Genomic DNA, 16418 nt, shown 5'->3' with positions numbered 1-16418 from the left:
TTGCTTATATAGCGCTTAACACTTACTTTGTCAGAAGTCTCTTAGTGCTCTACAGTATATGCAGCATAATTACCCTTGCTTTAGCAGAATGTTGATGAAACGCTCCCCAGGAAGAAATCCCTGTTTTGATTCGCCAATATTACCAGACAAAAAATTCTTGGTTGATCTTTGTCATGTAGGGTATATAAATTGAAAAGACATTTCAGGGGTCACGGAAGCCCCCCACTTTTTTTTCCAAAACCGTGCACAAAAACGTGAAAAATGAACATAATTTAAAATTGTGATTCTTTGCATGGTCAGCCCCCCCCCCCCACTTTGAAAACCGTTTCGCGGCCCTTGCATTTCATATAATGTTCATGAAGGCGTTCTGCGAAATCTCCCTATTACCACACTGTAAAAAAAAAAAAAGAGTAAATTTACGTTGGTCATTTTTTTGTTGGGTAATATATACGTTGGTTATTGTTTTGTTGGGCATTATGTGCCCAATACTTAGGCAAATTTTTACTCTGCCGCTGCCAAAATACAGATGTCCAATTGTTGGGCTAGTAATTGCCCTGCTGAGTGGTAAATGTTGCGAAACTTTACGATCACGAGTTGCGCTTGCAGCATGCTACACACGGTCGATAAGATATGGAGGAGCTTCTAGATGACTGGGGGCTGGGGAGCCTCGCTGAATCTTTCATAGATGAGTTGCTTAAACGTTTTTTTAATTTTTTTATTTTGGACTTTACGTTAAGCATAATTTGTAAGGAATTTGTCAGAATAGGCCTACATACATGACATATATCTGACGCTGTTTTGTTTTTGCTTCACTCACTTGAGATATGCACTTGCACTTGTATGCAGCGTTATTGTGCATGCAAAGCACTTTCGGAGAAGGTCTCCGGGTCGACACGGACCAGGTACACGAAGTGAGTGTAGGCCTTGCCCAGATGTTGGGTTAATAACTTTATTAAAAAGTTGGGCAAATTAATGTCCCCCAAAATGTAGTTCAAAATATTACCCAACAGTTGGGCACATTAATGCCCCAACAACGTTGGGTAAAATATTGCCCAGTAGTTGGTAGGGTTGACTATCGGCCCAACGTTGGGCAAAATATTGGGCAAAATATTGCCCAATTTTTTCACAGTGCAATAATATACCAGTTAGTCTTGAGTCGGTTTTTGGTCTGACCAATTGGTTGATCCTAGTTTGATCAAGAAAGCTTTGGTTCCGAAGCAAACAATATGTGCTTCTTTTCACATTTATTACTAATGCTGAGTAACGATATCTGCTTTATACTAATCCATCTCAATAGTTTCGATTTTAGATATCATTTTAATATCACAAACATTCTTTTTGCATATTCTATTCTTATCTTGCTTCCATTTTAGAACTCAATATATACATGTATTGATAGAAAAGTAGATAGCATGTAAATTGAATTATTGTGCAAAGATGTTCAACCATTATTGAAGCAAAACCAAAAGCAAAATGAACAAAAGCAAGTAATGATGATGAATGTGATAGCCATGATAATGACAGTGAAAAGGTAAAAACGCGGATTATTTTTTTTTATATATACAACGCTGGTTACTATACGAACAGTTTAATCATCCATGCTTAATTCATTGGGAATTAAACAGTAAATATCATACTTTGTTGTTTAAGATTTGTTCAAACACTCTGTTCAAACTGTTTAAACAACTAGTGTAAGGTTCGTATAGAAAACAGCGTTGTATAAAAAAAAAAACGACTTTAATGTATACACAGATGATAACAATAATCCAAATAATATTGTAAGAAATAAATAGATAGTATAATATCTTTATGTGTGTATAAGATTTTAAAAATAAAATTTGAATGATTTAGAAAACAAAATGGAAATATGATGTGGATGATGTGATTGAGTGAACGTCGACTGCCTGTTTTCCTCTCTCCCAATGCAATCCTTTCTCTTCTCTTTCTCTGAAAATATATGATAAAAATGATATTCATTTGAATGATGCGAAACTATTGGATAATGGGAATAAAATATTACTTATGAAAAGTAATAAATTTGTCCAAGTTTTGGATTAAAATGAATGCTTACATTCCTGATGTTTTTGATGTATTATACGAAAAAGAGATGTTTTTTCTTGCTCATTCGTTATGATTAACATTATCGACTATTATATAGTATTTTGACAAAAAGTATATACTCTAAAATGTTTTGAAAATGTATATTTGTGATTTTGAATCGTTTATCTCTTGATGTGATATTGTTTATGCTTTTCACCTCTTCACACATACAGTATTGCACGTTTTAATGAATATAGAGATTCTGAAAATTTATTGTCAAATAAACTGCAAATTACATGTGCATAATCAACCGAATCAACGTACCATATTTCCATTTCATTCTTCATGTAATTTTATTCATTCGAGCAGAAAATTAATTAAAAAAAATAGAGTTAGATGTATCTTGAATTCCGCCCACATAATTGGTGGTAAATTCGTGTAGCCTTTGACATTGTGAATGTTTTGCACCGTTTCTTTTCTTTCGTTGCCATGGTAACTAACATAAGCCTGTTTTATATGTTTACAGGGGAGAGATGAGGAGGATTGGGATGATGATGAGGATGAAGTTTGGTATAAACGACATGAAAAGCTACTTTGGGTGAGTGGGAAGATCTCTTTGTCCCATCCTATACTTTCAAGTTTTTCCCATGTTTTTTCCCTCCCATTTCATCAAAACTCCCTGGGCAGTTCCACGCACTAACCGACTTGAAAATCAAACAGTTTAAAAAAACACACTTTTAATTAAATCAGCAGTATTCAAACAATTCGTGCCGATTTTTTTACAGAATGTTTTTTGATATTATAGTGCATTTTCTTAACATTACAATCAGTGAATTGTTCAATAAAATTATTATAAATCCATTGTGTATGTAATTATGGATAATTTCTAAAGAGTGGATCGTCACTCGCTTTTCATTCCCCTTGATTGTGACGTCAAACATGGTCAAAGGCTACTCAATTCTGACAGGCGTTTGACATGTTGAAGTGAACCTTATCAGAAGAAGGAACGTTTGTTATAAGAGTGAACTCACTCCCACAACTGACATGTGAAAGTCTTTTTTATTGATCTAGTGAATTTCATTGACTCACTCCAATGAATGAAATTATTCACTCAATGTAGAGACTGAATCTACCTGATAAACTCGTGATAATTGTTTGAATACCGTGAGTTTCATGTCTGAATGTCATTCCCAGAAGCTGAAATTATCCCCACTCCCTTCGTTTCTCCTACCCCAGCACACCTTTATTTCATATCGTTAGCCTTATCAGTAAGAAAAGAAGGGAATAATGTAAGAGTATTTAGCACCAAGCCTTGAATTTGTTCATAGACACGATAGCAAACGAAACTTTCCTGACAAAAATAACAACGCTGGGTAACAGAAAATCTAAAAAAAGGTTGCTTGAATCAATGTCGATTGAATGTTCTCATCGTACGACAGTGAAGTTCTATAGATTATCAAATATTTCTTTTTGGTTGAATCTAAAGAATTTTACTTGATGTTGATATATAGAATTAATTACACAAGGAATAATTTGCTTTATTTAAGTAATTTGTGGCATGTTTTTGAGAGCATTTGACTGCATTTCGTTGAATTCATGTGAAATCCCATTAAAAGAAGCACATTTTTAAAATCAAAATCATAATTTCAAATGCATCCATTATATCCTTATCATCCTCCCGATGTGTAAAAAAAAAATCATGGCTGTATAACTAACTTCAAAGTAGGCCCAACATAATTCAGTGTTCAATCCGCTTGCTTTATCCACTTTCACGAATTACTTTAAAAAAAATCAATATTAATTCTTTTAATTGTACTTTTATTCTTCTTCATTCAAATAGATTGTTTGGCCGAAAATATCCATAAATAAGACTATTGGGTTGATATTTTTTACAGTATTTTAGAAAGGGAAACGGCCTGTATCGATTCAGGAATATCTGATAACTATAGTGTTTTAGTGCATAAGGGGCCATATGCAGAAAAGAGATATGGGTTTAAATGTAACTTAAAAGGAGGGCAAGCATAAGTCCAAAATCAGTACGCTCTTTAATGGTTTGAAAATTAAGATGCATTGTTTTTTAACTATTCATACAGTGTCCCTTTGGTTAGACAATAGCCGAACCTTGTTGATAAGATCGTTTTAACCACGACTTTCATTGATCTCCTCTGCTCTATACTAATCCAACATTTCGATTCCAACTTACCACTTTAACATCCACCGTGCTGTTTCGACTCTGTTCTTCTTCCTACTCCAACACCATAATGCTGCTCTCTCTCACACACACAAACACACACCCAACGCATCCGCATGCAACCTGGCCTCGTCATTATTTATACCATGGCGCCATGTTGGTACGGTGCAGATCATATGCGTAAGTGTCACGTGATCAAAGTCAAACCGCCAACGGCGTGTGCGGTGTTAAGACTCAGTTTTTCTTTAATGTTCGAAAACAAGAAAATTGAAATACCGTTTCTGCCCTGTTTGTTTAACATGATTAAAATATGAGCAAATATTCATACACCTTTATGATAAAGGGATTACATTCCAAAATATGTAATTCTGCAAGTTTACTTTCGTACTATTTTAAGCATGCTTTTGTTCATAAATATATTTTGTCCTATATTCTGAAGCAAATATTTCGATGCCCTGTTGATTATGTTTGTCATCCCAAGTGGTAAAGTTAGAATTAGAATTTTGAGTTTTGATCTTGCCATGATTACTTATAGTAACTAGAACGACTTGTTGTTGTTACTTGAACATTTTTTTTTTATATTTCATTTCCCCTCAAATTGCATTTATTGCTTATGCTTCAATCGTTTTTTATTGCTTTTATTTTGATCATATTTCATTTTGCAATTCATTATTTAAAGGCACGGTAAAAGGGTTAAGCTCAATTAAGTAAAAAGGCATTTGGTTGGATATTCATCGGACATGTCAATGGCGGTATGGCTTTGATCTTTTTTGGTAGTTTTTGATAGGTTTAATGGTTAATCAATGGTTTGACATACTGTAGGGACCATGTCAGAATTATTATGATTTTTCGTATACACTTTTATCCAAGGTATGATGTTCTATGTTGATGTCATTGCGATGGTTGGCCTCATACTTGGAAATTGATTTTATCCGACGTATTTGTGGTAAAGGTTAAATAACTTCAATAATACTTAACGATAAGTAATACGGGATATTAAGAGAGCTTATTCCATTAAGATGGAATTACCATAACATCTGGTCACCTCGCCGTATCTAAACCTCCTCTAACGACCCCCAAACTTGTTTATCCTTTCTGTCCTTCTCACCCGTCACCCATTGTACCTAAAAGATCCTCATCATGGTTTTCATAACAGTCAAATGAAAAGTTAATACATTTATATGTCCATATTCAACATTTTTGTCACATAGTTTCTGCAACACAAAGGTTAGCGATTAATCATAAGCTTTATGCATTGTTTTCAATGCAATCAGTCGTAAGAAGTGTTTTACGATTGTTGCTAAGCTTTGTGGTACAGACCCTTTGTGTAATTATAATTTATCGTCGGTTTGCTGAAGCATCACTGTGATAAGTATTACAGATTATCTTTTGTTATAGTGCGTACATGGGCGTTATAAAGGTCTTATTTTTTTCATTGGCATGTTTTGTGTTGTGTATGACATAAGGTATCATTCAAACAAGTTTATCATTTTAATTTCATAAAATAGATTACATTTTGTGATTCTATTTTCGTTATCACATTTAATTTGTAAGCCTGGTTTATTGTTTACAATCATGTCGTGCGGTACCATTGGGGAGGATTTGCCACAAGTTGACTGAGTTTTAAATAGGAAGCTTACATCATCGATCCCTTTCAAGTCAAAGCCCACCATGTCCCCATTGTCTCAAGCAAAACCCATTTATTTTGAACGATCTATGATTGAGCATGGCTAACTGTACGTTTGTAGTAGTTATTGTCACCGTTGAAGTCAGGATGGTTATTTCTTTAACTTGTATTTACATAATCATGTTCACCGTTATTTATCCTAAACATTATGATTATTAAGTATAATTATTCTTATTGTTATGATGTTTATTGTTATTACTATTTTTATCATTAGTATTATCATCATTATTGTCATTACCATTATCATAGTTGTTGTTATCATAATCACTGTTACTATTAGTGCATTTATTTTTATGGTGATTATCGTCATTATTTTCATTTTCAAACCGTCGACGTTCTGATTGTGAAGATGATGATGGTGGTGATGATGATGGTGATGATGATGGTGGTGATGGAGATGATGATGATGAAAACGATTATGTTGCATGATGGCGATGACTATGTTAATACGTAAAAAGGTTTTAGAAAAATAGTTGAATCTATGAGATTTTATAGAAGATAAAGCATGCTTAATTCTGTAAATTATATTGTTTGCAGATTGTATTCTTCATAGTGGTGTTCTTTTTCGCCCTTGGTCTCGGACTTGGTCTCAGAGCTCGAGGTAAGTAATCTTCTATTCCATCTCTTCGCGGAAGAAGTGAAGTGAAATTTGCAGAACCTTTACTTTTCCTCATACTTTTAGTGTTTTATTTTTTTCTTTCTTGTATTGCATCGGTCGCTTCTCCACTCATTCATCGTCCATGTTTTTTCCAACCCCGTGAATTTCTCTGTAGATGTCCGCCTATTTAGGGGGCACAAACTATTCCGGTGTTTACATTTTATTGTAGGCATTTAGTTTTACCCAAACAATGCGTATAAGCACCGATAATACGAAAAAAAAAGTTATGGTAAACAATTAAACAAAACGACGACAACAAATACATGATTGTGTATTTTGATATTTACGAGCGCGAGGCGCTGAAGGCGGCAATGGTGAATTAGTCTGGGGGGGGGGGGGGGGGGGCTGTCATGTAAAGGATATCCCTTTCTCTGTACTTGCTAACTCCTACATTAGTGGTTCTAAATGTTGTGTATCATACATTGCTGATGTTTTCATTTTCGGGCACAGTATAGACAGTTAAGAAATAAAGTGACATTTGAAATAAGACGAGCAAAAAAGAAATATATTGATAAATTAAGTTCCTGCAAGGGCAGAACGAAATCTTGGAAAGTGCTGAAATCATTGCTACCTAATTCTAAATCTGTTACTAATTTTCCATTTTGTGAAGATAAATGCCAAGAATTGGCTCATGATTTTAATGTACATTTTGTAAACATTGGTAATCAACTGAACAGTGATATTTCTGAAAATCATGAGTGTATGACTTATGAGGAATTGAATAGATTAGAATTGTATAATACAGCAAACAGTAGTTTTATTGTTCCCATTGTCACTGAATCAGAAGTTTTAAAGGAAATCAATCGTCTTAAGAACAAGAAATCAATTGGAGTAGACGGGATTGATTCTTTCCTATTAAAAACATTTGCACTAGAAATTGTTAAACCTATCACCTATTTAATTAACAAATCGATTAATGAAGGGATATTCCCATCCAGATGGAAGATTGCAAAGGTAATTCCCCTGCATAAGAAAGGAGATAAACTTGTGGCTAATAATTATAGACCCATTTCTTTACTGACCTGTATATCCAAAATTATTGAAAAAATTGTTCAAAAGAGTCTAATTCGATTTCTCCAGGAAAATAAAATTTTAACGGATTACCAGTCTGGCTTTCGTCCAATGCACTCCACATGTACAGCCCTTACTAAAGTAACAGATGAATGGCTCCATTCAACTGACAAGGGATTATATACAGGGGCTCTCTTTGTTGATCTCCGTAAGGCATTCGGCTTAGTCGATCATCGGATACTATTAAAGAAATTGTCTTCTATAGGTGTTAATGGTCATATGCTCAAATGGTTTTACAATTATCTTCATAATCGAAAGATATTTACATCCATAAACAATTGTTATTCCGAAGAGTTAGTAATAACTCACGGCGTCCCACAAGGCTCAATTTTGGGCCCCATTTTGTTTCTAATCTACATAAACGATCTGTGCGATGTATTTCAATTCTGTCACCTGCATTTTTATGCTGATGATACAGTTATATATTATTCACATAGAAATCCTAGTACAGTTCAATCAGTAATTAATCAAGAATTATTTTTTCTTTCAGAATGGATGTCCGAAAACAAGCTATTTATTAATTATGACAAGACTGTATCTATGTTGATTGGAAATAAAACCATGCTTAATAAACAAGGTAACTTGAACTTAAAAAAAAAGGTCATCATGTTATAAATCAGGTAAATCATACAAAGTATTTAGGAATGATCGTTGACTCCAAATTAAAATGGGACCTCCACCTAAACGAAACAATCAAGAAAATAGGGAAAATGGTTAGCTTTTTGGGCAGGTTAAGGCACTCACTAAACGAGTCCTATCTTAATATAATTTATCAATCCATAATTCTCCCTCATTTTGATTACGCTGATACCATATGGCAATCATGTCCAAACATCTTTCTGGACCAACTTCAAAAACTCCAAAATAGGGCTGGGCGCATAATTCTCGGAATAAGTCCTTACACTCACAAATCTATATTCCAAATTCACGAACTTTTAAATTGGGAAACCCTGAAAACTAGGCGTAAAAAACACATGTATATAATGTTGTATAAGATTTTTCGCGATTTAGCTCCGAAATATTTACAAAGTAATCCCGTTCACAAAGAAAGTATTTACTCTCTAAGAAATGTTGGAAATCTTGTATTGCCAAAACCAAAGACTAATTATTGTAAGCGGACATTTTCTTATCGTGGATCGAAAATATATAATGAACTCCCACTTTATCTTCGCAGACCCGACACACTCACTTTATTAAAACTGGCCTTGATAAATGGATAGAAACCTTTGATCTGTAAACGTTTGATTGACAGGGGGATTAAGGTTTAAAGTATCCTTAAGTACATGTTTAGGAATGGTTAGGATATATATATATATATTTTTTTTTTGTAATTGAGTCTAATAATTATTATTTTGTTTACCACTCGCTTTTTTGTATTTTTTGTTTTTAATTAATAATATTTTAAATACGTGTTATCATTAATCTATTATCTTTTCTCATGTTACCTTGACTGGACCTCTAGGAAGAACAGAGCCATTATATCAATGGCTCTGAATAGAGTGATCCATCCGTATATTTTTATGTGCATGTTTATATATTTATATTTAATATCATATCTTGTGCAATGTATTTTATTGTGATTTTTATACGGTAAATAAAACCAAACCAAACCAAAAGAGCTGCAAAACTGCAACACTTCATTTATTACATACGAACTTTCAATATTTGATATTACAGCAACTGATTATACTGGCGCCTTCGCAAACACAGCAGGACAAGAATGCAGATTCTCTTGCCGGAATAGGGATAGGTAGGTGGATAAAAGAGAAAAAGAGGGAGAGAAGACGAAGAAGAAGAAGACGAAAAAGAAGAAGAAGAAGAAGGAGGAGGGGAAAAGGAGGAGAAAAAGTACCACAACAGAAATCATAATAGAAAAAAAATAGAAAAAGGGAGAAGCAGAAGAAGCAAATTAAAAAGGAAACAAGATTGAAAAGAGAAAAAAACGTGAGTTGGAGACGAATGAACATCTCCGCTTGTCAAAAGAGGAGAAAAAATAAATACATTAAATATGAAGAGGTATAGGAAGTAAATGGTGATAAAAAAGACAATGATGCATTTATCTCTTTATCTCATTGGTAAATTGGCAACAATTATCTTTTCATTATCACATTCTTAATAATTAGTTGTTTAATCTTGAATTTTCACAAATATTATCACTTTCTTTATGAAAGATATTCTTGATTATTCTATCTTTCTTAATTATCATTTTCCTGGCAGGTATACCCAGAGGTCATCCAATCCCCTCATTGTGTTCTCAATAGATGGCTTGCCAAACGATCTACACAATTATGACAATGATTATGGAAGGAATCTTAAAAGAATGAGTGAGTAAAAAGGATTTATTACAAACAGCCTTCAAACGTGCTTTCGTTTAGAGTCTGGTGCACACAGGGGCCTGGGAATAATTTTCCAAGTGTGTGTGTGTGTGGGGGGGGGTGCTGGTTTGTTTAGAAAATGACAAGCAAATAAGAAAAAGAAAAAAGAAAACACCCAGAAACCTCGCTTCCAATGCCATGAGAGCTATGTGATTTGTCTACGAATCGATTTTTTAACAAATCACATTTTGCATGAGATACGAAAGTTAAAGTAAATAGGTTTATTTTATTTTCTAGTTTGGCATAATGCCAGGAATACTAAAATCAGAATTCTTTGGCTTTGGTTTACCTCACTTTCGAGAATTCTACCATAATTGTTATTGCTTGACTTGCTGAATTTCACTCAAATGCCACTCTCATACTTTCCCATTCATACATGTATCTCTTGCTCTAAAAAACATCTTTATCATTCTATATCATTTTTTAGCTGAATGTGGGGTTCATTCACGCAACTTGGTTTCATCCTTTGCAAGTACAACCTATCCCAATCTCTGGACGATCCTAACTGTAAGTAAACCAAAATACTTAAGCTTCAAAGGGATTTAGAATTTGGTATACATGATTTTATGGCCTCTCATATCCATTCATGAGTATAGGCCTACTCTCTCAAGTCGAGTGACTTTGAAAGCAACCTTTGGACAAAAAGTATTGAGGAGTTAGTGGACAGAAAGAATTCATCACAGTCGTTGCACTTTGGATGAATTTTTAACACCTTTTTTTCTTTGGTCCAGTATACAGAATGAAGTACACTATGAAAATGAATGGCCGCATGGTCCTTGAGACATTCTATATCGTGGATGTAATCTTGCCTTCAAATCGATCAGTTCATATAAGATTGAATGTTGTAGTGAATAATTATCACTCGCAGAAAAAATTGTTTTGCATCTTTCATAATCTTAAAGTAAGAGCAATGCGTCCTGATCTTATTCTTTATCATAATGAAGAAATAAAAATGCCAGAGCATACAGATGTGTTAAAGTTTGAGTCTAGTAATGATATAAATTGCACATATCAGGAACAAACATATTAAGAATATTTGGTAAATTAATTTTTTTTATGTTAGTAATACTAAGAATTCCCAGCATAACAGAGACGTGAAATGACAGACTTACATTGAAATAAACTTTATGCATGTTTGACCATATGAGATTTTATGTAAATAAAAATACCATTCATTTATTTAGACATATTCTGACCATACTTATAGGGCCTATATCCAGAGAAGCATGGTGTAATATCTGATTACATCCGTAGTTCGACCAGATCATCTCGTATATTTGAACCGAGGGTCTCCCAGGATAATCTTGATGAAAACGAGTGGTATAAAGCAAAACCAGTAAGTAGTACATAGTTGCCAGTTAACTTCAAGCAATTACACCGTAAAAATATTCAGTAAAATTTTTACCACCATGAGGGTAATTATGTGTCCAGCCAATTTTGGGCAGTACTATAGCCAATGCAGGAAGCTTATTGTCCAGTAAGGTTAAAAAATAAGCAGCAATTACTTTAGAATGGGCAACATTTTTATCACACTGGATAACCAAAAATGCCATAAAGAAATACCAAATGTTGATTGGACACATAATTACCCCCCATGGAGCACTTTTACTCAGTATTTTTTAGAGTGAAGGGCGGTCGAATGTGAATGGATAAGGACAAAAGTAAACCTATCCTCTGCATTATTTTGCGTTTCAATTTCTATTTTGGGGGCTAAATAGAATAATTGAAATTAAGATTCAAAATGATTATTAATCTATTACATAAAATGTGAAGCATCTTCCTAATCGCATTTTCTTACAATGGACAAATTCTCTTTTTTTTCTGTTTCTCCCACATCGTAACCTCTCTTCCTCTGCCAACCTTACTATCCCTTCCTTCCTTTCTCTCTTCCTTCTCTCTCCTTCTCTTTCCCCCTCTCCTCTTTTGATATATTCAGATTCAGATATTTTTATTGTCCAATTGCAATCAAGTACAAATGTAAATTCAATTTGTTCGCACAAAATAATTTAGAATATTACATGATACACACAGAAGATTACACGATACATATATTAAACATTATACAAATAAACAAGCAAAGATAAGAGAAAGTAAGATAAAGTAAGATAAAGGCAGTGGGGTAACATAAATACCTGGAAGCTCTGCTGTTTTTCTTTCTGAAACCTCTGTCCTCGACACTTTCTTCTCTCCTGTTTGCTTACATGATGTAAATGTATGCATTCTTATTTGTCTTTGTACTGAATATCTGTTTTACAGGTGATTTAAGTCTTATACGCTGTGCTTTTTAATAGATCACCACAGTTCTGCATTTTAATTGTTAATTCATTGTTACTTCATTGATGACATGTATAATGTTTTGTAGAATGGAAATAAACTTTTAGTTCTTCTCTGTCTCTCTCATCCTCAGTTATGGCAGACAGCTCGTGAGCAGGGCGTGATAACAGCCAGCCATTCCTGGGTTGGTAATAACATGCGTAGCTATGAGAATGAAGTCAGGCAACCCATCAACAGCAAGCCAAACTACTATCAGAGATACAATTCGTGAGTATTTGTGGTTCACCCTTTTCCTGAATATCTTGCAAAACAGATGTTCACAAAACTATTTTTCTGATTCTTTTAAATCAATGGCAGAAAGAAGCTGCTTAAAACCGTTAATTTAATAAAAGAGAGCCAATGGAGTAAATTAGAGAGTCAAAAGGGGCCTTAAGCTTTCGACGAAGATTCTGCTAGGATCGAAATCTTAGGCCCCTTTTGAAAATCTCTCAACATCTCATTTAGATGAGTCAAACCAAATACCGCATCATCATTGTAAACTTGAATTCAATGTTTAATATTCATAAAACAATATGCCCCCAAAATATAATGAGTGTGTGATGTCATTGATGATTCATCATTTGCAAAGAGCCCATGGCGTGCTTTAAACGTAAGAATTTTGTTTTCATTTTTGATTTGATATCCATGAAAAGAGAAAAGTGTTTTGCTTGGTAATTTCTAATTTGTGTTGCAATGGACTGAGAATAAACCAAAAGTCTATGCTATAAAACTTGAAGTCTAATTACTTGTATATAATTTATTTTTCACAGAGTACTGACCCCTCAAGACATGATCGATACGGTCTTAAAGTGGATAGATCAAGAAGAGGTTGAAAAAATGTAAGAAAATTGATTTGATGATTTGATAAATCCATTTTTATATTTTTATTCAAACTTGCTTGAAAATCTAGGGATACTCCTATTTTTACAAAGTTAATTTTACAGATATGTTTAGTTAAGGAGATAAAACATGTTTTTTTTTACAATTTCAGTACCCTGTTTCATTGCTTATACAGATGTATTTTTTTAATGAAAACCAAAAGAAAATAGGAGCCAATGTTATTTTTTTCTGGGGGGGGGAGGTCCAGTTCTTTGTAAACTTTACTCTTTACAGTTTCATTCATTCAATTTCATCCAAGTTCACTGGGTGAGAAGAATGAACGTATGTATTGAAATAAAGAAATGGAATGAATATCTGTATTTATTTGGGGTGTTAAAAACCTTCTTAGAGGCAGCGGCAAAAACAAATTAATGCAGAGGCAATGAAATATTATGGTTGTATTGGCCTAATCGAAAACAAGTTTCTGGGAATGAATAGTATATTGATAATATTTCATCTTCAAATATTTTACCATTTCCACAGCCCACAATTCATAACTGTGTTCTTCAAAGAGCCTGGTGACACAATCAGACAATATGGATACAACTCTCAACAGGTGAGTATAGACCCATCATCAGGCAGTGTTTCATAATGCGTGTGAAGCCCGTCACATTAAGTCATGGATGGTCTGGGCTGAAAATATTTATATCTAAATAAATATAGTAAAATTTACAGAGCAAAATGCTTAAAATTTCATCAAAATCAGATAACAAATAACAAAGTTATTGGATTTTAAAGCTTATCAATATTTTGTGAAAACATTGTCATGAATATTCATTGGCTGGGCTGATTATATCACATCCCCACTTTCCTTTTTCTTATGTTATTACATGAGATCATAAACCTTTCATACATGTGTAAATGATGTCTCCATTATGAAATAAGTTGCAGCAATAAATAACTTTTTCCTCTAATCGGTTTTCAATCTAATTGTAGTTCATGGTAGAACATTTTTGAATAAACTTAATTTCATATAATAAAATACAAAAGAAAAAGGGGGGACGTGACTTCATCAGCACACCTAATGAATATTCATGAAGATATGCCTAGAACTGTTTCACCGGAATAATGCAAATCTTTAAAATTTATTATTTGTTATCCGATTTTGATCACATTTTTCAGCATTTTCCTCTGTGAATTTTATTCTATTTATTGAGATATAAATATTTCCTGCCTGGACTATCCCTTTGAGTCATGGATGTCACTAATCTTTGAGAATATGCTCAACAATAACCCTAGCTATATCCCATATGCTTGGTTTGAACTTGTTACACTGGAAGATTTGATGAGGATAGCTTTTATAGTGGGGAACTTACTTTTTATGTTGTGTTTATTTTTTGTTTAAATTCATTTCTGAAGAAAACTACGCCATGGCTGAGAATTTAACCAACGACCCTGTGTGTTTCCAAGTCCGGAGACAAATCCAGTAATTTACAAAATATTTCTTCTTTTATCCTACATCCTTTAGGCCAATGAAGCATTAAGGGAGGTCGACCTGGCCATAGGTAGCCTGTTAGACACCCTGTATAGTCGCCAAGATGGAGGGTGTTTCAACATGATGGTCGTCTCTCCTTCAGCTCTCGTCAATACAACATGTGGCAATAACAATGATAATGTTGTCTTCTTTGATCAAGAGGTATGATTGTGTTGCGAGAACTGAGTCTCTATAATCACAGAAATAATAGTGATAATATTGATGCTCCACTTTTGTGTAGCGCTTAATTTATTGGAACAACATCTCTATATCCTTTACAGATATATTATTTCCCTGCAGGGCATGCCTACACATAATGTATGCACATTCCCCTCTCCCTGGGGAGCATTCCAATCAGAGTTTCAAGGCTCAATTGCCAAGCATACTACATAGGCTTTTACATACTTACCTACTAGGTACCCATTTAACAACTGGGTGGAGAGTGGCAAAGTGTGGATAGGGTGCTTTGCCAAAGGATGCTTGACAATGATGGGATTCGAACACATGACTCTCTAATTACAAGGCGAGAGTCTGTCAGAACCACTACACCACAAAACCTCCACTCTAAAGTACCAACCAAAATTATACCAAGGTGTCAAAAATACACCTTGGATTAATTATTAAGAACATCAAAGAGTATCAATAGCACATATGTTTTTTATGCTAACACCAATGGGTATTAAACTAGCACCATGAATATATTACACTGGTGTACTGTATAAATTCATAGTGATAATGATGAAACTCCACTTTTGTGTAGTGTTGAATTTGTTGGAACAACATCTCTACATACTTTACAGATATATGATTACCCTGCATGCCTACACATAATGTATGCACATTCTCCTCTCCCTGGGGAGCATTCCAATCAGAGTTTCAAGGCTCAATTGCCAAGCATACTACATAGGCTTTTACATAATTACCTACTAGGTACACATTTAAAACTTGGGTGGAGAGTGTCAAAGTGTGGATTTGGTGCTTTAATTGCCAAAGGAAGATGGGCAATGATGGGATTCCAATAACCCTCTGTTTGCAAGGCGACAGTCAGAACCACAACCCCACAAAACCTCCCCTTTAAAGTACCCCCGAAATTATAACAAGGTGTCAAAGATACACCTTGGATTATTAATAACATCAAAGAGTATCAATAGCACGTATGTTTTATGCTAACACCAATGGGTATTAAACTAGCACCATGAATATATAACACTGGTGTACTGTATAAATTCATAGTGCTATGCTATTATAGCACCATTGTCGTTTTGATACCATACACTTCACTTTATATATATATATATATATATATTACATTTGACCTTATTTATAATCTCTGCAGGTAAATATTATAACTTCACTATTCCTTTGACAAAATGAAAAAAAAAATAGAAGTATACATTAGGGTTGAAAAACCAGTCACACATTGATTTTTCATGAGTACTAATTGGAGATTTAATATCCACTTGATATAGGTCCCTTTCATGATATTGAGTAATCAAAGGACAGAAATGGAAAACATTAAGTATTGAAATAAGTAGATTGGAGTCTTGCATAGTATTGATGATAAGACTTAGTTTGTATACCTTGTTTTACTCTCTGAGTTTGAGAAATGTGTCACTTGTATTTCTCTCAAATTGTTCCTTTTCAGTACCAATTTGTGAATAATATCCTTTGATGTAGGTGTGTATACATGAAATTAGTATTATTATAACATCTCTCCCTCTCTCTACCTC

The 16418-nt window shown here is 33.9% G+C and overlaps 1 protein-coding gene across 3 annotated transcripts in view; it reads left to right on the top strand.

Moving 5' to 3' along the window:
- Positions 1–16418, top strand: part of LOC121431319 (venom phosphodiesterase 2-like) — a 44914-nt gene that overhangs the window by 15503 nt on the left and 12993 nt on the right. Inside the window, exons 3-13 of one of the 3 annotated variants that reach the window (XM_041628832.1) lie at positions 2567–2638; positions 4403–4411; positions 6456–6519; positions 9325–9397; positions 9865–9971; positions 10450–10529; positions 11230–11358; positions 12430–12563; positions 13106–13174; positions 13698–13770; positions 14683–14850. In XM_041628832.1, coding sequence (XP_041484766.1) covers positions 2567–2638; positions 4403–4411; positions 6456–6519; positions 9325–9397; positions 9865–9971; positions 10450–10529; positions 11230–11358; positions 12430–12563; positions 13106–13174; positions 13698–13770; positions 14683–14850 — 978 coding nt within the window. The remainder of the gene's footprint in view (positions 1–2566; positions 2639–4402; positions 4412–6455; positions 6520–9324; positions 9398–9864; positions 9972–10449; positions 10530–11229; positions 11359–12429; positions 12564–13105; positions 13175–13697; positions 13771–14682; positions 14851–16418) is intronic. The other 2 variants (XM_041628833.1, XM_041628834.1) reach the window with 2 other exon arrangements.

This window comes from Lytechinus variegatus, chromosome 17 (genome assembly GCF_018143015.1).
Source record: "Lytechinus variegatus isolate NC3 chromosome 17, Lvar_3.0, whole genome shotgun sequence".
NCBI classification, from domain to species: Eukaryota; Metazoa; Echinodermata; class Echinoidea; order Temnopleuroida; family Toxopneustidae; genus Lytechinus; species Lytechinus variegatus.
Note: the sequence above shows the minus strand (reverse complement) of the source record. Positions and strands in the feature narration are given on the sequence as shown.